This window comes from Mustela putorius, unplaced genomic scaffold (assembly GCF_011764305.1).
Source record: "Mustela putorius furo isolate JIRA1106 unplaced genomic scaffold, ASM1176430v1.1 tig00003859_pilon_pilon_pilon, whole genome shotgun sequence".
Lineage (NCBI taxonomy): Eukaryota > Metazoa > Chordata > Mammalia > Carnivora > Mustelidae > Mustela > Mustela putorius.
Window position 1 is genome coordinate 29031628 of NW_025422011.1, and position 27332 is coordinate 29058959.

General features: G+C 36.3%; 1 protein-coding gene across 6 annotated transcripts in view; it reads right to left on the reverse strand.

Annotated features, from left to right (window-relative positions):
* Window positions 1–27332, reverse strand: part of FAR1 (fatty acyl-CoA reductase 1) — a 93744-nt gene that overhangs the window by 18615 nt on the left and 47797 nt on the right. For 5 of the 6 annotated variants that reach the window (XM_013055851.2, XM_045065781.1, XM_004752022.3 and 2 more), the window contains exons 2-5: window positions 13980–14175; window positions 10114–10289; window positions 3219–3398; window positions 523–700 (exon numbers count right to left, since the gene is read on the reverse strand). In XM_013055851.2, coding sequence (XP_012911305.1) covers window positions 523–700; window positions 3219–3398; window positions 10114–10289; window positions 13980–14168 — 723 coding nt within the window. In that variant the 5' untranslated portion in view covers window positions 14169–14175. Of the gene's footprint in view, window positions 1–522; window positions 701–3218; window positions 3399–10113; window positions 10290–13979; window positions 14176–15597; window positions 15667–27332 lie in introns of all 6 variants that reach the window. The other variant, XM_004752021.3, reaches the window with a different exon arrangement.

Sequence of the window (27332 nt, forward strand, 5' to 3'; positions counted from 1 at the left end):
TGCTTTTCTAAGCTTATGATCTTTACAGGGAAGGCTTGGAAGGCTTGCCTCTTTTTGGTACCCCAAAACAAACAAAATAAAGTCAGTTCCTGAATAATCTTATCTCTATTTCTTTCATCTCCACAAGGGAAACTATGGTGCAAAATTAAAAAAAAAAAACCCAAGTAAATAATTTTAAAAACAAATGCTGATGTGTCAGAGTCCAATATCTTGCCAGTTAAAGAGAAAACATAAAATGCAAGGTCTACTTTGACTCCAGACAACATGGCAGCCTTTCATTTAATTATCAGTTAAGATTTTTTAAATGTTTATCTGTATTTCTATATACACAGCATCATATTACAAAAAAGTACCAATAAGTGTCTCTTTCTATGAATGAGAACAATTTTGCCATAGTAAGCCAGGTACAGTAAATAACACCTGCTCAAACAACTGCTCTTTTTAAACAACAAACTCTTTTTATACAAAGATAAGACTTAAAATTCTCAATTCCATTATTCACAAAGATTTCTCACAACTTACTGGAAAAGGTTCTTTCCAACTGGCACCAACAATCGATGGCCTTACAATCGCCACATTTAGCTTTGCTCCTTCTTGCTGTACAACATATTCTGCCAATGCTTTTGTGTATATGTATGTGTTAGGTCTGTCTCCTATCAACTTTGGTGTGATATCATTTACTAGGCCATCATCCATCCACCTGGTTAGCAAAGAAATTGCATGCAAAAATATTTTCAGATGTTTTACTATAAAATCAGAACCACTTAACGTTGCATATACAACATATCTGTTGCTGACTCAAATGATTTGACAACTTTTACTTTAAAAAAAAAAAAAGGGAATTGAATCTTACTTTCATTAAACATCAACTACAAGTCCACAGCTCTTATATGTAATTTCTATATCCGAAAAGCTCTGAAAGCCAACAGAGTTCTTTCATAAATAATATGGTGGTGGTAATAACTGATCTGAACTGATTTATGGCCTTTTAAAAAGTACCACTTAGGGTAAATATTCATATACTTCATATGCTTTTGATTAGGGGTGCTATCCCGGATCTAGCTGAAGTTACTTCATATTACAGAGTACATAGATTACATTTCCTTACTGACGTCCAGAGAAATTCCAAAATATATCTGGCCGCAAAGGTTTCAGATTAGGAATTACAGATCCACCATACAACCACCAAAACAGCACCATATGTTAATTTCTTGCAGTGAACACACATTTATAATTAATATAAAAGGTCTAAGGATCTAAGTAGTTCATGTAAAGCCCTTAAAACTGTTATGTTCTCACCAGCAAGACTAACAAATACTAAGGTAAATGATAAAATGCACTGAACCATGCTATAAAAATTCAATTAGCAACCTACTATGTAGTCACAAAATTCCTCTAATTCTCGTAGTGTCTCTGAAGAAAAGCTCTACTCTGATCATCTGTAAAAGGAGGGTGATATGCTAGGTGATATCCATGATCTTTCCAATTCTACATTTCCAATTCCACTATGTTATGTACCTATTTTCAGATATTCTTCTTGTCTATAATGTTATATACAGAGTTGTACATTCAGTATAATGTCACACTCTAAAACTACCCATACTAACTGACGAGGAAGCATAAAACAGATTATCAAGATAAGTTTCCTTCTGTGTGTAGAAGTACTTTTTGTGTGTGGAAGAAAAAGAATCTAGGGAAACTGAAGGGAGGTTGCTACTCAACTTGGGAAAAATTCCACAGTGGAAATGAGTCTTAAAAAATGGAACAGTTGCTGCACTAGAACAATAGCATAAAGTATGAACTGGCTAAACCAAGGAGAGATGTTAGCCAGGAAGCCTCATCACTGGGAGTGAGTTTACAGAGCCAATCTATGAGCTGCCCTAAAATGATCTATTAGCTAGATTTCTTTGTGCGCAAAGAAAAGAAATACAGAATTACAAGTGCTTTCTCAGCAACTTAGATGTTTAGATATACCAACCACTAAAAAGAGAAAAAGTAAAAAGATTCTTTAGTTTCTGCATTCAACTTTTCCCTGAGATAGTAAACGCTTCTGACTACTGACCTGCGGGGACAAGGAGGTAAGTATTTGGGACCATCTGAGAAATGGAGTCAGAAAACAGAAACAGGGAACTGTAAGAATGTCTTGGTAAACTCCTATTCTTACTTATTTTCTTATAACCTGTCTTCTTCCTCAGACTGATCAGCAGGAAAGCCTTAAAGAAAAAAACTTATATGTGCTTATTCTAGGAAAAAACTTGGGAAAACAATGAACACTCTCTAGCATCCTTAGGAAAAAAATAATTTGAGAAAGCAGGGACAGTAGACAGAGCTGAAAGTAGATAGTATCTCTAAGAAGAAAGGAAACCTAAGGGAAACAGAGAAGAACAAAAGGACAAAGTCCACAGGGCTGTTATTGGAGTTGATTAATGAGTATGTTCAGATATGATGGACCAAGAATTTTCCATAACTCTAGTCCACTAAAGAAGAAAAGACCTTTCTTTTTGTTTTTGCTCTGATCCTATTTGTTTGGTTCACTTGATGAGAAAGTGCAGCCCGAAGTAAATGAAATCTTGACCCTGCTGACTTCACTTATGCCATATCTATCAAATATTCACAAGTATTTCTCAAATAATTGCTGATATGATCCTAATCCTTAGAAAGATAATAAACAACAACACTAGGAGTGTCATTTAAAGGAATGGGACTGGACCATCTAATAATTTAAGGCCTCTACACAGATACTCTCCACTTAGGGGAAAAAAGAATCAATTAGAACCTTGCCATTGAACAGCCAAGTCATTAGTCTCCATGGGTATCAGGCACTTCTTATAGTTGCTAGATTAACTCCCTGAAAAACAGAGGCCCTAATATCATGGATGGGTTGTTCAGAGACCTTCCTCCAACCTTCACACCTGGTCAAATGTGAAAGATCCACCCTGACTTCAGCAACAGTCATTCAGAAATAAATCTGGTCTACGGCCATACCACCCTGAACGCGCCCGATCTCATCAGAAATAAATCTGCACAGTAAGAACATAGTAGATATGTAATAATTGGTTGAATAAGGAAGAGATAAATGTAAAGATACGCATAGGTAGAGAGAGAGAGAGAGAAAGAGAGAGAAACTGAAATAGACCAAGAAATACACACAAATAGATAAACATGGGTCCAAGGTTTGGGGATCAAATCAAATATGTATCAATTTAAAACAAACATACTCTAAAGAATCAATCAGCTTCTTGGGATCCACAGGAGGCGGGTAGACTACTTCATCAATATGCTTTCGATTGCAGTAGGCATATGCTGTTGATACATGCATGAATACTTCCAGATTCTTCATTTGTTGTGCAAGGAGAATAAGCTGGCGTGTAGCAATCACATTTAACTGAACAGCATCTCTATAAAAGAAAAAGTGACAATGAAAAATTAGGAAGCTTTCCCAGTGAAAACTTAGAAAGTCATTTATTTCACCTGCTAAAATATTTTTATTTCCAGTAGACAGAGACTTTTTTGTTTCTTTACAACTGATCCCTTAGGTCTGGTCTTGTATCTTATTTCACTATAAAGTACATCTATTCTATCAGTTGAGGTTAAAAAGAAAGATATTCCGATTTTATAAAAGAAGCCTCACACTAGGATTTTTTAAAAAATTAAAATTTTTAAATTACCCAGAAATAAACACAAGTAACTTCAGTCTTTGGATTTTATACATACATTTTGAAGTCCTGTTACACTTCTCTTGGTTTTTAAAAACACACTGTTTCATGATATGGAATTACAAATAAGTAATCAGGATGGTGAAGTAATTTTAAAATGCTAAGGCAGAGTCACTAATAAAGGTAAAACAGTCAAAGAAAACTCAGAAACATTAAGTCATATTAACATATAATCAAGTAATAATATGTCTATTTCCCTGTGTAGCAATTAATCCAAATACTTTTTAAAGACCAGCTTACAATTTCAAAGGTGTATTATAATAAAATGGGTATATTTTGTCACAAGAGGCACATGCAAGACACAAAAATGATCTATATAGTATTCTCTCATTGAAATTTATCCAAAGTAAATAATTTCACAAATGCAAAAATATATATGCAGAAAAATAATGAAGCCTCATCCAGTAATAGCAAAAGCCTAGAGAACATAAATGTTTACTATGAATGAAATGAATAAACTTTAACATAGCAGATATTTTATCATAACGAAAGAATAGAGTCATTTAAAATAATTATATGGTAAGTATGAAAACATGGGAAATCTGCATGAATATTTTAAAAATATATATATTGTAAAGTAAAGCAGGATTAAGAACAAGACTCTGGAATAAGACCTGGGTTCAAATTCTGACTTGGGCTCCTCATGAGCTAGCACTCAGGGACCTTATATAGTTAGTCAAGCACTCAGGCCTCAATTTCCTCACCTATAAATGGGAACAGTCTACCTACTAGGATTTGTATAAAATTAAATGAAATAAATAGCTTGCAAATATTTAGCATTACTCATTCCTAAACAGGCACTAAAACAGGCATTCAGTAAATATAACTAATGGTAATGAGCTGGTGGGTAGTTTTTACTTGTTATTTGAACGAAAAAAAGGTTGTTATACTCAACCCCAATAATACTGTAATAAAACTGGCCAAGTCATACATTGTTGGTGACCACATTGATATAACTGATTCAAAAGAGATTAACAGGGGCGCCTGGGTGGCTCAGTGGGTTAAGCCGCTGCCTTCGGCTCAGGTCATGATCTCAGGGTCCTGGGATCTAGCCCCGCGTCGGGCTCTCTGCTCAGCAGGGAGCCTGCTTCCCTCTCTCTCTCTCTCTCTCTCTGCCTGCTTCTCTGCCTACTTGTGATCTCTGTCTGTCAAATAAATAAATAAATAAATAAATAATCTTTAAAAAAAAAGAGATTAACACAAAGTACCGGGAAGTACAGAAATGATATAATTACTAATCTAGTTAACCTACTGAAATTAACTCAAAGGAAAAACTTGGTCTAACTGTAATTTTTCAAAGAAAGAAATGAAAATTTCCTAAATTTGCTATACCTAGTGAATATTATACACATATTATGATGTATCAACATAGTGGAATACCATCACATCACAAAAATTTTAACCATGAAAAGAATTAGAAATGTGGAAACTGTTTCCCTAAGTAAAATCAGAAGCTCTTTCTTTACATTTTATGTAAAACAATGTATGTTCAAAGACAGACCACGAGGGAATGTTTTTAAAATTATAATAGTTTTTAAGAACTTCCCCAAGTTCTTACATTTTCAGTATTTAAGAAGAAAAAATCCAACTATTCTTTTAAAAGGCCAGGATATGTCACTGATAGAATCTGGTCCACTTGACTATAAAGCAGTCCTTTGATATCTATTCACATTTGGAAAACAATGGAGATGGGGAGGGTACTGTTGTGAGAAGAACTATACAGAAAATATTCTGTTACAGGTTCCTGAGGACAGGACAACAAGTTCTGGGTCACCAAGAACAAGAAATAATTTAAGAGAGAAAAAGTCCTGTGCATTATTTTTTCCTTTAATTTAATAGTATCCAAGGGTTCATGAAAACATACTGGAAGGTATTTTTTTTTTTAATGAAGTAATTGGTTTGAGGTCTTAGATCACAAATGTATCTTTTTGCTTCTTTATCTTAACTAAGGGGGGAAAATCTGCTCAAATGGAAATTCAGCAAAAAAGACGTGTCACAGAGAGGATACAGTCCACTAGACTGTAAGGCAATATGCTATTTTCTTTTGCATTTGTAAAACAATGAAGCAAGGGAGAGTAATGTTTTGGGAGCAGTACACAAAGGATATTCTGTTACAGGTTCCTGAGGACAGTGACAGAATTTCTGGGTCACTGAAAATAAGGAATAATTTCAGAGAGAACATTCCTGTACCTTGTCTGCTACCCCTGTACCTGAGAGCACAAACCTGAAAGCACATTACATACCTATATAAGTAACTCTCAGTATCTCTGCAAGGCTAATAATCTCACTCTGTTTTACCACCATTCAATTTCTACTCCAACGAACTTTAGGCTGAGACCCTGACATGTTAGATCAGAAAGCCAAAAAAAAATAATATTCCCATCGTTTGATTATATGGAGCCATAAATCATCTCAAATAACATTAGCTTTTGGAAGAGGGGCAAAATGAACACATCTTTGTTAATTATGGTCCGTCATTAATGTAGACATAGAAGTCACTTCAAAAATAAATAAATAAATAAGAAAGAACTCTATTTGAACTGCCAGTAAATCTTCTTCATCTGCCTTGTGCAGATATATATCCTGGATGGTTCAAAATCTGTGTTGGTAATACTTGTAAGACTTTAAACCAGAGATCTCAGCTTGGCATGATGAACACCTGAGAGCTTATTAAAAATGTAGATTGCTGGACCTCATCCTCAGACACTTTGTAATATCTGAATTGAAGCCTGGAAAACTATATATATTACGTATATATTTATTTATATAGTTTTATATATTAAATTATATATATGAACATATATATTCATATTTAAGATTTTTTTTTTTTTATGTAACCTCTACCCTCAGTATGCAGCTCAAACTCATGACCCCAAGATCAAGAATCAGATGCTCTACCGATTGAGCCAACCAGGTGCCCCTGAAAAATCATATTTTAAATAAGTTCCCCAAACCATTTTGATATCTCTTTCCCCTTCCCCACTTCAAAGAAAATACTTCCTAGATGAGATCTCATCAGTATTGCTAAAATTTTTTTTTTTTTAATTCCATGAAGACATAGATACAGACATCTAGGGACCAATTAATCAATCTTATGGTAGGGGACCCAGACATCTATAATTTAAAATCATACTCAGGAGTCTCATTACAGATAAAGATTCCTGGGTATTATCCCAAACCAGAGATTCTGAATTTTGCAAATAGAGTCTAAAATTCTGCATTTTTAACACACTTTCCAGAAATCCCTAAGAATCATATAATGCATTCTGAAGTGGGATAGTTGGTGCCCTTTAGACTTAATAGCTTCTTAATTCCTTTCTCATCATCCATCTTTACTTCCAGGCCTTTCAAAATACCTACTCCCATATGCATATGTTCATATTCGCATGTTCTCACATTTAAATTGCTGCATCTCTGAAATCTCATACTAAGAATTTCCCCCAGACCATACCATCTGCCCTTCCATTTCTCCCTGTAAGCCTGTTTTCTGTCCTCATCATGGTCTCTAGTTTCTTGACACTCCTTTATTCTCAACTCCACTGTCCTACCTTTACTTTCTTTATTACCTTAGAAACACCAGACCCCAGAATCAACTAAGAAGTTCCCTTCATTATTCTCACTATCACTCTCTCATCTTTTGTCAGTATTACTTTACAATTCCTAATCGACCCACTTTTTCCCACCTCAAGATTTATAAACCATCAGATCTGAAAATCAATGAGCTCTACCACCTCTCAATTCTCACAGAAATTAATGTATGCTCTTCAGTGACCCCTTACTTTCTATCCTACTTTACAATTATTTAAGCAAATCTATTTCCCTTTTTAGACTATAAGGACTTTGCGAAAAGAATCTGTGTACAATTTTTCTTGGCTTCTTCCAAAATATTGGGTTATAATGTTGGGAGTAAAATCTGGATTATTTTTTGCCTTGGCAATAAAGTCTCTGTGCCATTTTTTATTTGTGGTGCTAAAGTTAAAAATGACTATGAAGAGTGTTTTTAAGCAGTTATTATACACCAACCTACACTATTTTAAAATGTCTGGCCCAAATCTAATGTTGCAATATCAACGCTTATACATTAATATACATTAAAACTGCTTCAAAGAAAATAGTAATTTCAATGTAATGACTAAGATTAGGTCAGTAAATATAGATGCCTTAACAAGGCAATAAATTTTATTATTCCTCTATATATCCTCCTTGCACTATGAGATCTATAGTAAAGATGAAAGAATAATGAAAAGATTACCCTTTCCTCAATGGTAGACTTGCTTACTCTAAGGGGAAAAAAGAGATAAGATTCCCTGAAAGGACTGTACTTTGTTTGTTCTCCGTAAAGGTTCCTTTGAGGAGTTTCATCCTAATGTTCTGTTTGCAAATCAACTTCCCCCTTTAAGTTAATGGGGATTATACCACAATTATATATAAATATATATATATAAATTTATACCTTTTTTAAATATATACCTTTTTTTCTTTAAAACAGTTTCATAAGGCTGTGTGAATTTTCTTTTGGTTATGAAAAACAATGAAAGCTAGAACTATGGAGGGAACTATGTTAGATTATGATTTAATACTAAAAACCTACCTGTTATCATACTGTCCAAGGACAGTAAGTGGCAAGTATCAAAAATGTATATAAATACACATATATGTACACATACCTTTTGTGAAAGTGAAATATTACTATAGCTCTACTGAGATTCTTTTGTCACTCTTGAATCATGAATACATAATGGCTGTATTAAAACAACTAGAAAGTAAATAAATAATTATCACCAGATAATAAACAATAAACTCAAAGTTAGAGCTAAGGTATATAATTCCAAGACTTATGTCCTATCCAGGACACAGTGCTGTATCAACTTCTTCAAGTATAAAATGGACTTGCCCACAATATTACAGTGGTAACCTTAGCATGGCATAAAATAATGAATGAAAAAATTTACCCTGAAAACTATAAAGTACTATTAAAGAAATGTAAGTGACTATCACAGTGCCCTCACCTGGGACATAGGCAAAACTTACTGTAATGCTTTGGTGCTGAACTGTCACATTATAAAATGTCAATTAAGATTTATACTTCTAGGGCGCCTGGGTGGCTCAGTGGGTTAAGCCGCTGCCTTCGGCTCAGGTCATGATCTCAGGGTCCTGGGATCGAGTCCCGCATCGGGCTCTCTGCTCAGCGGGGAGCCTGCTTCCTCCTCTCTCTCTGCCTGCCTCTCTGCCTACTTGTGATCTCTGCCTACTTGTGATCTCTGTCAAATAAATAAATAAAATCTTTAAAAAAAAAAAAAAAGATTTATACTTCTACATTAAAGACTTTACAGGAAATAATCTAAAAACTCTCTCTTTTTTTATTTTTAAGATTTTATTTGTTTATTTGACAGGCAGAGATCACAAGCAGGCAAAGAGGCAGGCAGAGAGAGAGAGAGAGCGCGCAAGAAGAAGCAGGCTCCCTGCGGAGCAGACAGACTGATGCGGGGCGGTGGGGCTCGATCCCAGGACTCTCGGATCGTGAAATGATCCGAAGGCAGAGGTTTTAATCCACTGAGCCACCAAAGCGCCCCTAAAAACTCTTTATAAACAAAATTTAATTTAAAAACATTTTAAGAAGGGCTTCAAGTAATTTTAAATCCTAAAAAAGTCTGTCCTATTTTAACTGGCATAAGTCTATACAATTAGATAAACATTAAAAGCAGTATTTTTGAACATATCATCAAAAAGAATCCTCTAAATTAAGAACCATTATTTAAAATGCAGATCTGTGAGATTTTTTTAAAACCGTCAACATGTACAATGTTAATTTTTTCTTGAAACAGGCATCCTGACAGAAGTCCAAATTATTTTTCTTTTTTTAAATTATTTTTCTAATTAAACTTCTGTCCACTAATGCCTATCCCTAATAATGCTACCATGTTTAAAAAAAAAAGAAGGTATGACTTAAATTTATAAGCCATTTTACCTTACTCTGCAAAACCTGAGTTCTTTTTTTCTAATTTTCAGATGGATATGCGCAGAATAAAAAAATAAAGCCACTGAGATATAGGCTTCTGAAACAAAGAGGAAACAAACACTATTTAGGAAACAAACACTATTTAGCTGTTAAGACCAACATACCTACTAAAGGAAAATTTCTTTCTCCTACTCCATACTTCCCTGCCTTACAGTTAAATTCAAGGCAACTTCTTCTAATATAGAGACTAGTTGCCCAATGTTTCTAAACTGGTAACAAGAAGAAAATTCTCTTAACACTCTTTAGGACACTGAAAGTCACAATTAACATAGGGCCAGCAAACAGTTTTATATCACTTTCAGAACGATTTCACTAAAAAGAATTCAAATTTTTTAAACGATGCTGAAGCTCAAATGTCATATACATATGTTTACTTACCTTAAATTTTCATTAAACCTTACTGTAGCTGCACAGTGGAATATAATATTGATAGAATCTATGATGATCTCTTTATCTTCTTCACTAAGAGCCAGTTTTGGTTGGGTGAGTTCACTGTTGATCGCTATAACCTTCTCTCTAAATTCTGGATTTTCATCTCTCAATCTGTCAAAGAGCTATCCAAGGGGATAAAATGTTAGGGCAGTATTTTTCAACTTTCTATAAAGCCCACCAGCACCCCACCAAGGATTGCTATTCTGAAAACTTCCAACTATGTTAATCCTAAAACTTCTATTCCTAACTGCTTCCATTATGTAAAGAAAATACCCCATGAAACCCACATTATTATCCCCATTTTACAGATGAGGACTCAGAGACACAGAGCTGGTTGGTAGTTTGCAATTAAATTTGAATTGCCCATGCCTTTGCTGACTAGATTATATTGTACTGTCCCGCAGAATAGATTTAAGCAGTATACACATCAGGACAATGTTTTTTTTGTTTTTTTTGTTTTTGACATCCGGACAATGTTTAAAATGATCATTCAGATTTCTAAAATCCAGATCTTAATTTATCACTTCATTTTATTTTGGTTTTATTCTGTTACAGTAGATTACAGTAAAATGCCATGATTCATGATCTATATTAAATCTGTAAAACCTACAACATTTTTAGAAGGGAAGAAAAGTAAGTATGTTGAAGAAAACAAAGGTTGGTAAGCAAATATGCAGATTAGAATCTGGACAAACTTGAGAAATATCATATATACAATATTCCTTAAGAATACTAGAAGAAGGGGCGCCTGGGTGGCTCAGTGGGTTAAGCCACTGCCTTCGGCTCAGGTCATGATCTCAGGGTCCTGGGATCGAGTCCCGCATCGGGCTCTCTGCTCAGCAGGGAGCCTGCTTCCCTCTCTCCCTCTCTCTGCCTGCCTCTCCATCTACTTGTGATTTCTCTCTGTCAAATAAATAAATAAAATCTTTAAAAAAAAAAAAAGAATACTAGAAGAAATAAATCAACTAAAGAAACAGTTAGATCCTAAGGTGATTATAGGGTAAAGGCACATTCAACTGTGAGTCAAATTTAATTTTTCATCTCAGATTTTATAAAGAAATACAGATGCTACCCTCCAGATCACTGCTCTATTATACTTTGAGTCTCTACTTCATTTAAAGTTCATATTTGTAGTTTGAGCAGAGATTCTCAATCTGGGAAGAAAATCAATACAGCATATATAGTGCTCACTTTCACTCCCTTAATGTATATAACTGTTCCCTTCCACTACTGTTATTTAGTGATTTCAACATTTATGTGCTCTTGTATTAGTTATCAAGCATCTACAAAGCATTTCAGATGAGCCAGGCACCTCCTAGACACTGAGAAAACAAACCAACAATCTCTCCCGCAGTCTGTTTAGAATCTGACAGGAAAAGCCAGACACGTAAACACAATTAAAATACTATGTTAAAGGTAATAAAATAGGGGTAATATTATAGTGTTATGAGACTGTACAGGAGGAAAAACCCACCCAGCTGGGGAAGGACCAGAAATTATAAAATAGAACGACAGTGTTCCAGGCAGAGAAAGCAGCATACGTAACTACCTAGACGTGACAGACAATTAACATTTGGGGAGTTAAAATAATTCAATAAGACTTAGCCAGTGACTAAATATGAGGGATAAGGAAATGTGAACTCCACAAGGACAGGGATCACATCTATTTTGTTCAGCACTAAGGTCCCAATTAGCTGAGTGCCTGGCAAGATGTAAACATGGTAAATTTTCACTTAAACATTACTTTAAGTGAATAAACTAATTAAGTGGAAGACCTGGGAAGAGAACAAAGTACAGTTATGGAGACACAAGTTCAGTTTTTGAATGTTGGGTGTAAAGGGTCTGTGGGACACCCAGAACACAGGTCTAGTAGAAGCAACTGCGTCTGCAGGTCTGGAGTTCAGGAAAGAGAAGAGCCAGACTATACATGGATTTTACTAATCATATACAGGGACCCCTGGGAAGAGAAGATCACCCAGATAGCAGCAGTGATGAGCACCCTTGGTCCAGACTAGATAAAGCTTTTTCCAAATCTATTAAAATACAACCATCCATCTCATGTAAAATAAAGGATGCTGAGTAATCACCTAACTGGGTCTAGTAAGAAGAGATCAAGGCCTACGATAGAACTCTGAAGAACATCAATGCTTAAGGGGCAGGCTGAAAAAAAAGCAACCTGAGCAATGACCAGAAAAGTACTTTTAATACCTTGAATTTACACTTTTCATTCTCCCACACTGCCAATGACCTTTAACTCCTGTTCATATCAGATATCTCAAACAAACAAGATAGACAGGCTCATGCTGCTTCGTAAGTTAATCTCAGACCTGATACTTTTCCCTTCTCTAGCCTCCATCTCTTTATTCAACACTTTCTCTTCCAGTGTGTTTAATCCACGGGCATCCCAACCAGTTCCTACTTTATTTAATGTTCACTAATGGCCTCTTTAATATACTTTGTTCCCCTTCCAGAATTTATCCCGTGGTCAATTATTTTAGTTCAACCTACCACCATATTAATGGAGTTTCTTTTCTCAGAGACATTCATCAGTGGTTCTCACCTTGGGGAAATGTTTCCCCCAAGGGAACATCTGGTGATGTCTGGAGACATTTTTGGTTGTCACAACTGGGAGGCCAGGCCAGGAGGGAGGAGCTTCTGACATCCAAACTCCATATAGTTTATTATTAGGTAAATTACTAAAGTTCAATAAAATTTCAGGCTTTAAGTATAAGGTATTCTTTTCCTCTAAAACTCAGACTTACTGTGGAGGAAAGTTTTTAGATCCACTGCCCTAGAGACCCCATAGGAGATGGCCAAACCTCTGACATTTTACTCAGGCTCTCAATTCCAGTCAAGACTTTAACATCAGTAATCGCTCCTATCAAGTCTTCCTTGACACTTCTATACTCCATCTTGCTTCCTTTTCCCTCTTAAAAATTCTCTTGCCCATTTAGGCAATGATTCTATCTTATTTATCCCTGAATTCAACCCCCTACAATAAATCAGGTGCCCAACACTGAGTATGTACAGTAAATGTTTTCTGAAATATAAGAAATGAGTAACAATAAATAACCTCTTACTAGGGGAGGGAGTTGTTAGGAGGGGGGATTAAAACATACTAATTACAAGTGATTAAAAGATACTAGATACTACCAACTAACTAAAAAATTACATAGCTACTACACTAAACTTACTGCCAATGAATGTCAGATAAATTCATTCATTCGGAGAGAATTCAAAACTGTGAGATAATTTTACACCAGCTCATTTCCATTTTTTCTTAACAATATATTTCTCTAAAAAGTTTCAAAATGTATGACCTATTCTTGTATCCTAAATGACCCCTCTGTCATCATGTTCTTATTTCTCAAATAGGAATATGTGACTTTGCTACTTCTTAACATGGTTGTGGGGAGCAGTCAGTGCTTACAAATTTTTAAGTGTTATAAAAGGACAGTGCTTAACAGCATAGTAGGTACTAGTTAGAACCACCTCTTAATTATTATTCTGAATACTATCTAAAATACCTAGTAATTACAAGTAATAGGTTTCAAATATTCTAAAAACACATTAAATATCTAACATACAGGTATTTTAGAACTTGTCATACAACTTTGCCCATACAGGAAAGCTATTTTTCTCCTACTGATCATAAGTCGTATCTAGTATATTGACATTCTGTAGGATTTTTTTTTCAATAATTTTTTTCAGAATACTAAAGAAATAAACTGAGCTGTTTACAATGATTACAATAATTATACATACAAACACATTCTTTTCTTTCCTCCAAATGATCATTTTCCCCCACTTACCTTGCCACTAATAATTTCTTCTACTCGTTCTTTGGGTGTCTGTCCAGCTTTCTGCCTCACCAAAACATACACTGAATTCACCTTAGGACAAGACCTCAGCAACTTTTCCAGAAGTACCTTCCCTAGGAAACCGGTAGCTCCAGTGAGGAGGACATTCTTGCCTTCATAGTATTCTGGGATTGAAACCATTCTGATCCTAAGGAAAACACAGCAAATAAACATTAGTTCAAAGATTTATGTTAATTCTTATGTACTAAAAATCTCTTGGTATCAAAATATTTTATTTGATTTTTTTGAAGATTTATTTATTTATTTATTTGACAGACATCACAAGTAGACAGAGAGGCAGGCAGAGAGAGAAGAGGAAGGAGGGTCCCTGCCGAGCAGAGAGCCTGATGTGAGGCTCGATCCCAGGACCCTGGGATCACAACCTAAGCCGAAGGCAGAGACCTTAACCCACTGAGCCACCCAGGCACCACTAAAAATATTTTAAAGGACAGGCAAAAATTAAAGTCGAATGTTAACAAAAGGGGACTTTAATCTTTGGTTCACGGTAGTAAGGTGGCAGGAATAATGAACAGCAAAATTGGCTTCTGATCCCTGTTTTCCCCCCTGTATCATCCCAGACAAATCACTCACCTTCTCTGGGCTTGGGCTTCTTTAGTACAGTTTGTACTAAATGACCTCTAAAAATTCCTTCCAGCAGTAAGAACCCAAATCGTCATTTAAACCTCTGCTAAACCCTACACACAAATGAATCCTATTTCTCTGTTTCCAAAAGGATTTATAACACCAAATAGAGGTCAGCAGCAAGACTCAATAGCCTAGCTTGTATAACATGGTGAAGTATCATATTCACCTATCATCACCAGTTGGAATAAGAAGAGGTAACACCAAGTCCTTTCTCTTCCATGTCTGTAGTGACAAAATATCCAAAAGGTGCTTAACTCTCCCTTTTAAATAAGTCACAGAAAGAAATACATTGGCTGACTTATCTTCCCTGTTCAAATTCTACTAACAGCAGAAAAGATAGTATACTAAGAGAACAAATAAAAGAACCATGATGGACGGGAAAAAAACAAGATGCAGAAGGATTCATGCAGTATGTCACTATTCAAAGCTCAAACACATTCAAAACAATGTTCTTTATTGTTTAGAAATGCACACACAGGATAATATTAATAGATGCATAGGAGGGAGTGCAATACAATCAGAGAAGAGCTTTCAACATCAACTGTATTTACATTTTCTTTATGCTAGGGAGTAGACACATTTATGTTATGTCCAAATTTTTCATAATGATAAAACAATAAATTCATAACAATCTGAAGAAACAGACCCATTAACAAGCAGAAAGGAGGGAGAGATGGAAGAAAAGAAGGAAATTATTTCTAGAAGAAACCGCCAAGACTAAACTGACAGAGAAGCCAAAGCAGAAGAAACACCAACTAAAGCAAAGCAAGCATAGAAAAGGACTTGCATGGAGCCAAGGGATATCCCACCCCGCTGAACAGAGAAGACCAAGCTCGGGATCAAGCAGGTGTATTAAAGCATAGGGAAATCAAGGTAATTGAAGGACTGCTTCACACAACAGCAGAGGCACTCATGACAGTCTTACTTCCTATATAAACTTGAGCTCCCAAGGCTTAGTATTCAGTTCTGCTGAGAAGAACATCCAGCATGGGTTCTAAAAACAAAAGAGAAGTAGGGCTGAGCCTGGCCTCGCTCCTAACATCCACAAATTTTGGTGGGGGAGGTGGAGAATCAGGAGAGAGGAAATTAAACCAACCAAAAGGAAAAAAGTCTCACAGCACTTGAGCCTCAGAATAAATTTTAGGTCCTAAACCTACCTGACTCCTGTTAGCCTTTAAGACAAACTCACACAGAATTCTCAATCAATAATCTCTAGAGAAAAATCTCTTTTGGAAAAAGAGACCTCAAATAACTGAGAGGAAGCCAATATGAATCACCAAAACCAGTCATCCTGGTCCTTTATAAATATGAATAGATAACCAAGGATCACCAGATATTTAAAGAAATGCCTAACAAAATTAAGGATCAAAATGAAAAGCAACAGAATCAATCACAAAGGAAACTAAAGGAATGAAAATTTTAAAGAGAATTTAAATTCTAACAGAAATTTTTCAAGCCATTCACAAGAATACTGCATCCATAAAATAAACGAACTACTATGGAAAAGGAACAGAAGAGTAAGAAAGCCTGTGAAAATCAGAAATTCAGATGAACAGAGAAAATACAATAAACACATAAACTATTTAAATTAAGTTAATTTAAAAGGTCACAAAATTTAAGTTTTACATGAAAAAAAAAGCAAAGGTATTTCTATACATCGGCAACACAGAAAATGAAGTAACAACAACAAAAAAACTATACCACTTATCACACCATCCAAAATACTATGGAAAATAGCCAATACTGATGAGTAAAGAGAAAACCCATGTACACTGCTTGTGGGAATGTAAAATGGTTCGGCTGCTGTGGGAAAGGCTAGTGGTGCCTTAAAAAGTTAAACACAGAATTGTATGACCTTGCAATTCCACTCCTAAAAAACTGACAACAGGTACTCAAACAAGTCCACGTACATGCCTATTTTTATAGCAGCACTGTCTGCAACAGCCAGAAAGTACAAATAGCTCAAAATGTCCATTAACAGCTAAACAGATAAACAAATAACGGCATACACCTGCAATGAAATACTCTTCAGCCATAAAAAGGAATGACGAACTGGCACACACTGCACTAGGGAAATGAACTTTAAAAACATACTAAGTGAAATAATCCAGATACAAAACATCACATACTACACTGATTTCATGTACACATACTACACTACTCCTGCTAATGAAGTTTTACTCTACAGTGATGAAAATGTTTTGGACCTAGACAGAGGTGGTGGTTGTTCAACACTGCTTCACTTTAAAATGGCTAGTGGCACCTGGGTGGCTCAGGTGGTTAAGCCTCTGCCTTGGGCTCAGGTCATGATCCCGGAGTCCCTGGGTGGAGTCCCACATCAGATGGAGCCCCACATCGTACTCCCTGCTCAGTGAGGAGTCTGTTTCTCCCTTTGCCCCTCATCCCATTTGCATGCTCTCTCTCACACTCTCTCTCAAATAAATAAATAAAATCTTTAAAAATAAAATAAAATAAAAGGTTAATATAGGGACACCTGGGTGGCTCAGTCATTTAAGTGTCTGCCTACAACTCAGGTCATGATCCCAGGGTCCTGGGATAGAGTTCCCCAACAAGCTCCTTGCTCATCGGGGAGCCTGCTTCTCCCTCTGCCTCTGCTCTCTCTCTCTCTCTCTGACAAATAAATAAGATCTTTAAAAAAATAAAAAATTCAAAAATAAAATGATTAATATAGTGTATAAATTTTATCTCAATAAATTGTTTTTTAAAATACCAAAAGTTAGAAATAAATCTGAAAGATATTTGAGATTCTTCTTCTGAAAACTACAAAACACAGAGAAATTAAATAAATACCTAAATAAATAGATATGCAATGTATATTCCTGGATTAGAAGACATCTTTATACAATGTCAGTTCACCATCCTTAGATTCAATACAGTCCCAATTAAACTCTAAGTTGTTTTACAAGTGGATGGAAACTTAAGATTCTAAAATGCTATGGAACTAGAAAAGAACCAGAATAGCCAAGACAAGCACTAAGAAGAGCAAAGCTGGAGAAATTCGTTACCATGTCACGAAGATGTATGGAGCGCCTGGGTGGCTCAATCATTAAGCAACTGCCTTCAGCTCAGGTCATGATCCCAGAATCCTGGGATCGAGCCCCACATCGGGCTCCCTGCTCAACAGGAAGCTTGCTTCTCCCTCTCCCTCTCCCCTGTGCTTGTGTTCTCTCTCTCACTATCTCTGTTATAAATAAATAAAATAAAAACAACAAGATGTATAGAGCTACAGGAATGTGTTTTTGGAACAAAGAATAGTGCAGTCAATTCACTATCCCTATATAAAATGAATCCTGACTTCTATCTCATATCACACACATATACACAAACATAAATTCTAGATAGACTATACACCTAAATGTGAAAAGTAAAATAATTACATATCTAGAGGATGACAGAGGACATCTCCATGATCTTGGAATAGGCAAACACTTATTAAACGGACACAAGAATTGCTAACCAGAAAAGAAAAATATTGATAAACTGGAAGACACTAAAACTGAGTTCATCCCATGATACTATTAATAAAGAGAAAAGGCAAATTAGTGTAAGATACTTGTAGTTTGTACAATGACATATCCAGAATATATAAAGAACTACAACTCAATAAGGACACGAGATAAACCAATAGAAAAATGGGAAACGCTTCAAGGACCACAAGGGAGAGCATCAAAATGGCATTACCAAAGAAAATCCAAATAACCTATTAGCATATGAAAAGGGGCTCCCCTTCATTCGTTTTCAAGATAAAATCATAATGTGATCCCACTACACTGTTGAAATGAAAAAGACAATACGTAGTATTAGTTAGGACACAGAGAAACTGGAACTCTCACCTACTGCTAAGGAAGCACAGACAGGGTTTAACACTTAGCAAAAGTGGTATTATCTACTGGGGCTGAACACTTAACATACCATATGACTTAGCAATTCCACTCCTAACTATACACCCAAACAGAAATAAGTACATATGCTCACCAAAAGACTCATAAACAAATATGTTTATAGGAGCACTGTTCTTAATAGCCCCAAATTAAAACAACCCAAATGTCTGTCAACAATATTCTGTATACATTATAGTAAATTCATACAATGGAATATTTAAAAAACAATGAAATAAAGTAACAATCACTACATACAGCATACGTGCGGCTCACAAAGAGAACACTGAGTCAAAGAAGCCAGGTGCACAAAGTGTACACTATATGGGGTCATTTACAGAAAGTTCAAAAACAGGTAAAACTCATCAGTTAAAGGTCAGAACGACCAGTAGTGACCAGAAGGTGGTATGAGGGAGGCCTCTGAGATACTGGTAAGACTTTCTGAAAGTATGCTACACACTCTAAAAATAAAAACAGCATGTAACCATATGTCACATCCTCGTTTGCCTGGAACAAACTGGTTACACACGCTGTCCCAACTTGACTTTGAGTAGAGCCCTCTGAATTGTTTCAGTTTGCACAATAAATTATACGGTTATAACCAGCTTCAGGTCTAAATAAGAGTGTTTCAAAATTTCAGTGACCAAAAGCCTAATTAAAACAACAGCATATTAAAGTTAAAATGTTAATAACCTCATAGGAAAGATATGAAGAAAACTGCGCATCAACATACCTAACAAATCTGGTAGAGATTAGTAACAATTATACACTAATTAAATGTTAACCACAGTGTACTGAGAATATGACCTAGAACAAGTCATCTGATTCTCTTAAGCTTCATTTTTTTTACACGTAAGAATTTATTCAGTAAGTATTTATTAAGCATCTACAAGACACCAGCCACAAGAAAGTTTGCCACAGGTATACATATGCATTTAAAACAAAAAAAGGTATCAGGCAGTTTTCCCTTTTATAATTAGGATTTACAGCCTGAATATGTGATTGTCTCAAGCCTAAACTAACAAACTGCATACTTTCTTCGCTCATCTACAAAGACAACTTCCTCTGAGGTCTAAGTAACAAATCTGTTAACACCAAATAGCAGAAAATTTTTACCAAACTTAATTCTTTCTCCTCAAGCTTAGTAATATAAAGGCTGTTTGCTAAGAAGGCTGAAGAATGAAACTGCTTCTTACCAGTTTCAGTAACTAGCCCAAAGCTATTTAACATGTGACTTACATGATTTTCTTCACAGAAGAACGAACAGAATTCCCACAAGCCTCCCGGTTTATCATAATGCTACCAAAAACTTTAAAGGCACTAAGTATTTTTAAACTCTATGTCTAGGTATTCTTGAGTTCCCCCATCTATCAATACATTTATTTCACCCTTATACTAATCTAACGGCAAAGCCAGCACAAATGAGAATTCTTCCAAGGCAAGTCCAGACTTGTCACATCTTCCACATAGTCCTGCCAACGTAGCCAGAAGCTACTAGAAAGGCAGAAGCCAGGAAAGAAAATGCTGCCCATCGTTCTAGAGCATGCTGTTTTAATTCTGACTGTGTGATTCTACTACATAGCAAGATCTCTAAAGCTCCTGTCATATGCTGAAAAGTAGCTGCAGCTTTCAGTCCTGAGGAAGAACAGTGATATCATTCCTGTGTGCTGGGGCGGAAGGGCTATGAAATGTGATTCATATTTATTTTTACTGTTCTTGAGCTGCCTTATAGAAAACATCACTTAACAGTGGCAGCTGAGTATTTTCTTCAAAAAAATACCTTATCCTCACAGAACTAGAACAAATACTAGAAAAAAACTTTTGTATGGAACCACAAAAGACCCTGAATAAGCCAAAGCAATCTTGAGAAAGAAGAACAAAGTTGGGTGTATCACAATCATAGATTGTAGGACACACTATAAAGCTGTAGTAATCAAAAGAGTATGGTACTGGCACAAAAAGAGACCCATAAATTAATGCAACAAAAGAGGGCTCAGAAATAAACGCATGCTTATATAGTCTATTAATCTATGACAAAGAAAGCAAGAATATACAATGGGTAAAAGTTTCTTCAACAAATGGTATTGAGAAAGTGGGCACCTAAATGCGAAAGAAACTGGACCACTTTCTTAATCCATACACAAAACTAAACTCAAAACAGATTAACGACTTAAAATGTGAAACCTGAAACCATAAAACTCCTAGAAAAAAAAGGCAGGCAGTAATCTCTCTGACGTCAGCCTTAGCAGTATTCTTCTGTATCCTCAGACAAGAGCAACAAAAGCAAAAATAAACTACTGAGACAATGCCAAAATAAAAAGCTTTCACACAGCAAAGAAACCATCAATAAAATGAAAAGGAAACGTACTAAATGAGAGAAGACACTTGCAAATGATATACCCAAAATACATAAAGAACTTCTACAACTCAACACTAAAAACCACAAAAAGTCCAATTCAAAATGGGCAGAGGACCAACAAACATGTAGATGACCAACAGGCAGGTGAGAAAGATGCCCAATAACACAAATTATCAGGGAAATGCAAATCAAAGCCACAATGAGCTATTGCCTCATAACTGTCAGAACAATTAGTATCAAAAAGACAAAAAAAAAAAAAAAAAAAAAACAATGTTGGTGAGAATGTGAAGAAAAAGAGGAACCCTCCTCCTGCACAATTGAGGAGAATGTAATTTGCTACAACTATGGAAAAGAGTTTGGAGAGTCCTTGAAAAATTAAGAACACAGTTACCCTATGAATCAATAATCCTACTACTGTTTGTTTACCCAAAGAAAACAAAAACACTAATTCAGAAAGATCTGCACTCCTGCGTTCACTGCAGCAGTACTCACAATAGCCAAGATACTGAAGCAACATAAGTCTCCACAGATGAATCAGTAAAGATGATGTGGTGAGTACACACACACGTGTGCATGCATACACACACACACGTACACACATATATATATACACACCATGGAACATTACTCAACCTAAAAAAGAACGAGATCTTGGCACTGGGACAACAAGGATGGACTAGAGAGTATTATGCTCAGTGAAATGAGTCTGACAGAGAAGGACAAATACCATATGATTTCATCTCGTATGTGAAATCTAACAAACAAAACAAATGAATAAACAAAGAGTAGAAACAGACCCAAAAATACAGAAAAAGACTAATGGCTGTCAGAGCAGAGGGCCAGGGGAATAAGCAAAAATGGGTGAAGGAGAGTGAGAGGTAGAGGTTTCCAGTCACGGAGTGATTAAGTCACAGCATAAAGAATTCAGTCAATGGTATTTTAACAGAGTTGTATGGTGACAATTGGTGGCTATACTTGTGGTAAGCATAGTATAACACATATACTTGTTGCATTAGTATGTTGTACACCTCACACTAATGTAATATTGTATGTCAATTATATTTCCAATTACAAAAAAACAAAAACAAAAAGCCAAAAAAAACCCCTCTCTTATGGTTCCAAAGAAACGTAAGAACCATACTGGTCTTTTCAAAGACCAGTAAAAATGCTGGGTACCAAGTATCACTATTACTTTCAAGGTTTTCTTGCTAGAGTGGGTTCCCCCAGTGGTTATACATTATGTATTTATATTTATATTAAGAAAACATATTATGAAAGTACTTAAAAAATGGAGATATATATACTTCCTACATTCACTCACTTCAAGTCCAGATGCTGCCACTTTGGCCACAGATCCTAAGATAAAATTACTACTCTGAACCTGTTTCCTTATCTGTAAATAGAGAACATGCAATGGGTCTTAAAGACAAAAAAGCCTGAAATGGCCACAAAGGGAGAAACCACAGAGAACTTCCTAAATAGCACTCATTCGGTCAATATAAACTGCACCTTTGTAACACAACTATTATTATGAGAGTTTACTCATAATGCCCTAATATTAGTGGAAGGCTAATCATCTTGTCTTGATTAGTTTTAGAAACTTAGTTAAGGGACACCTGGGTGGCTCAGTCATTAAGCATCTGCCTTCGGCTCAGGTCATGATCCCAGGGTCCTGGGATTGAGCCCTGAGTTGGGATCCCTGCTCAGTGGGAAGCCTGCTTCTCCCTCTCCTACTCCCCCTGCTTGTGTTCCCTCTCTCACTGTGTCTCTCTGTCATATAATAAATAAAATATTTTAAAAAAAAAGAAAGAAAGAAACTTAGTTAAGATAAACTGAGTAAAGACCAGGTCCTCTCTCTCCCATTTCAACTTCTTTATTTTTTTTTTAAGAGATCTTTCAAAAGATAAAGCTACTAAAAAGTGAGAAACTGGGGCGCCTGGGTGGCTCAGTGGGTTAAGCCACTGCCTTCGGCTCAGGTCATGATCTCAGGGTCCTGGGATCGAGTCCCGCATCGGGCTCTCTGCTCAGCAGAGAGCCTGCTTCCCTCTCTCTCTCTCTGGCTGCCTCTCCGTCTACTTGTGATTTCTCTCTGTCAAATTAATAAATAAAATCTTTAAAAAAAAAAAAAAAAGTGAGAAACTGGGGTATTCAAATAACCAGAAAACCACAAGAAATCTAGCAAAGAAGAAAAAGGCAGCTCTTCGGTATCAAGAAATGGGGATTCCTTTCTCTGTATTAGAGGTAAAAACAACTGTGTAATTAAAACTCTTAATACTCTGTCAACTAGTTGTTTCAGACACTTGCTAAACAGAAAAACAAATGTGAACAATGAAGTAGAGAGAGGGCATGGTGGGAGGAAGGAATAAGCAACAATTCCAAAGGCTTGAAGCCAAGTTTTACAGAAGACTCACCAGTGATGGGGCGCCTGGGTGGCTCAGTGGGTTAAGCCTCTGCCTTCGGCTCGGGTCATGATCCCAGAGTCCTGGGATCAAGCCCCGAGCCCCGAATCCCCGAATCGGGCTTTCCGCTCAGCAGGGAGCCTACTTCCTCCTCTCTCTCTCTGCCTCCCTCTCTGCTTACTTGTGATCTCTCTCTCTGTCCAATAAATAAATAAAATCTTAAAAAAAAAAAAAAAAAAAGACTCACCAGTGATGCGAACAAAGGGAAGAAAGGAAAAGGAACCAACTATTCAGCACAAATCTCCCGCAAGTGTCTTTAATAATCCTCCTGCCTTAGGTTGCTCAGCACACCTATGGGCAGAGCCAAACTAAACCAGTATCTTCCACCTAAATCCCACATTTTCGGGGCAGGGGTGGGAGTGGGGGGCAAGGCAGATAAAGTTTCTACTTGTCCTGTGAGGTGAGCCAAATGCATCAACTCATGGGTAAGGACTGAGTGTGAGCCCTGGAAGAGAAGTTCAGAGAAAGCAAAGAGGCTGGAAAAGATGTTCTTGAGGGTCCATTTCAGTTTGTACAATTCCCGACAGGAGAAAACAGAACATCACTCCTCACTACAGAGCCTTCCTGGCATATAACAGACATAAATATGCTTCACAGAAATTTTAACATATGAAATAAGGCAAATTCTGGCTGAAGAATCCTGAAAATTCCACATTATTCCACAACAGGAGTCAATGGGCCTAACTAATAACACAGAATAGAAATGTAAATATTAACTGGTTCAGGTAGACCCTTAATTAAAATGTAAAGGCAATTAGAGTTTACCAGTACTTCCCCAAGATTTCCAGAGGCAGTCAACAAAGAGAGCAGAAGAGGTCAACTGTCAAACAGAACTTGTCTCAAAGACCATTTAGTTGGGCTTAATTGTTGTCAATATCAGTCTGAATAAAAAAGACATTATCCACAGGTTATCAAAGGTTAGTGGATTTATTTCCAACTCTGCTCCACCCAAACTACTGAAAGACCTTACTTAGACAGAATCATTCATTGGAGTATTAGCACTAAAAAACACAGGTCAGGAGAGGTAGTTTAAGGGTGGGCGACAAGAAGTTCTGGGGTCTTGCTTAAACTAAATAACAAATTCAAACATGTTTCTACAAATACCTATACCAAAGTTATCCTAAGCATCATTGAATTTGGAAAACATGTATGGTATGTAGCTGTGAAAAATAGAAATGCTGTGTGAGGGAGCATGGCAGATCAGAATATATACCTTAAAGTATGTCACTTTGGCATATACATTACTTTGAGCTATAGGCAATAGAGATTTAACAGATGCAGAAATAAGTCTTTCCTGAGCTTCCCCCTACCTCACTAAAAGCAGGAACTTTTGAGAAATGAGGACTGCCATAATGAGGACTCTGGGGGAGTTTTATGGCCAAGAAGATGATGTAAATAAATGTAGCACTGAGCTGAGTGTGCACAACAAACCTTACTAAAATAACCCCTCTTCTATTACTTTTCCCATATATTTACCTTCCTACAATTTGCTGCTTCTAGAAGCCTGAACTCCTTTTCCTTTGTCTAGCCACTTCTCCATAATTATTTTGCATTTTTAATTAACTTTATTTTTTTAATTGTTTTTATTTTAATTCCAGTATAGTTGACATACAGTGTTATACTAGTTTCTCATGTACAACACAGTGATTCAAAAATTCTATACATTGCTGAGTGTTCATTTTTAAGTGTACTCTTTAATTCCCATCACCTATTTCACCCATTCTCCCACCCATCACTTCATAATTTTCTACCCTTTGTTAATATGGTATATAACTTTCAAAGCTTACCACCTCTCTTTGGGTTTTCTTGTCTTTTCTGTGACATGAAAACCCTTGTGCACATTAAAAAAAAGTATATGTGTGTATATATGTATATATATATACACACACACACATATATATAAAATATACACACACATACACACACACCCTTCCTCCTGTTAATCTGTCTTTTGTCAGTTTAATTAGCAGGCAACAGTCATAGAATCAAAGAGGGCAGAAGAAAAACATTTCCTCTACTACATAAGCAGGAAACTAAATCTCTAGTGAACCCATTTTCAGTACTGTTTGAAATCAGTCTCTGCTATAAACTGTTTCCTGCTAAATAACGTAGGCCCTTTGTGGGAACACGCCTTTCATATAACCTGATGCCATGATATAGCAGGAATCCTTGGCTCTGGGTCTAGCAGGGCTGGGCTGAAATCCAGGTACACCTATTTATCTTGGGGGTGAAGTCACTTACCTATTCGGTTCTTTGGTTTTCTCATCTCTGCAATACAGATAGCGTACATACCCAACCTCCTCTTCACTTCACAGTATTTGTGTAGATTAAATGTAATATGCAAAAGACTGGACACATAATTACATCTTTTATAGTTGTAAACAGTTCCACAAGAGCCCTTTCCAAATTCAGGAACCACAATTGATTTAAGGCAGGCTGACTAGAATCCAAACTTTGAGAAAAACTGCCTAGTCCATTTTCAAGTTTAAAGGGAAGTAGTAACAGGCAGGGATTTAAAAAAATTCTTAATCCTAACCTTTAGAACCTTATACCTGCCCACCTCAGGGAATAAAGAACTTCAGCCTAAAGGCCCCATCCAAGGTACTGCACTGTTAGGGAGAAAAACCCTGCAGAACTTTCAGAAATCTGATTTTACCAGCAAAATGGGATGTAGAGAGTATCTGCTGCCTTAAATCTGGCCTTCTATTATTTGGTACATGAGCTTCTGAGACACCCACCTTTCAAAAAGCTGCAGTTAATTCCCTATTCTCATAGTTGAGTCTATGAGAGGGTGGCAAACAATTGCCCCAGAGCCAAATCTCTCCTAATTTTGTTTTTTTTTAAATAAAATTTTGTTGGAACACAGCAACACCCAGCCTTGTGAATTACTCATGCTTGCTTTTATACTTCAACAACGGAGCTGAGTACTTACAACGGAGATTTTACAGCCCACAAAGCCTAAAATATTTACTGTGTAGCCCTTAAACAGAAAATTTGTAGACCCCTGGCATAGACCAAGATCCTGAGTTTCTGTTCCAGTTCCTGAGTCACACTGTGTTCCCACTAAGCCATAAAGCTGACTGTTCCTCCTGGGTGAACTCCTCATAGTCTGCCTAGCGCTTCCCAGTTCCCCCTCCCCAGAATCTGTCCCTAAACCTAGAGCCTCTATTTGGAAATTCTATTTCAATCCTAATAAGTTCTGGACCTCTGGACCCTATGGAAATGAAACATTATAGTGATAAAAGCTGTATCCAAAGACACCTACTCCAGTTCCTTAAGGCATAAAATTTCACACCTCAAATACTGTTACCAGTCCAATTTAGAACCAAGTTCATGGGCCAATGCCCACCCCTCCCAACCCTGTACTAATTCCAAAAGGCTGAAAACCTAAACGTTCACCAACAGGTGATTGAGCAAACCAAGTGGTATATTACTATAATGGCATACTCTGCATCTAAAAAAAGAATGAGACGGTTCAACATCTATATGTTGATATGCAATAGCACTCCCGATAAATTTTAAAAGTCAAGAAGTAAAACACCATATGATACACCAATTTTTATGAAGAAAGGAATGGAAAAAAGTATGTACATACTTATAAATACACAGATTACTTCTGGCAACCACCCTCCCCAAAACTGGTAATGATGGTTACTGGGAGGGAGAACTCAACAAGTGAGGAATAGAGATGATGAGCATTTACTTTTCACCACATATTCTTCTATGCATTTTTAAATTATGTACTATGTACATGGGTTATATATTTTTAAAACATTTTTTATAAAAGAGAAAAGTCAGAGGGTACCAAAAAAAATTTGAAAGCACAAATTTTCCTCTCAATTAGCCAGTCTCCACTATATTTTGTCTTCTAACTATTTACAAACTCATGTTCATCTGTTAGAAAAAAGTTTGACAATTTTTTTTTTGAGCGACACAAGCAGGA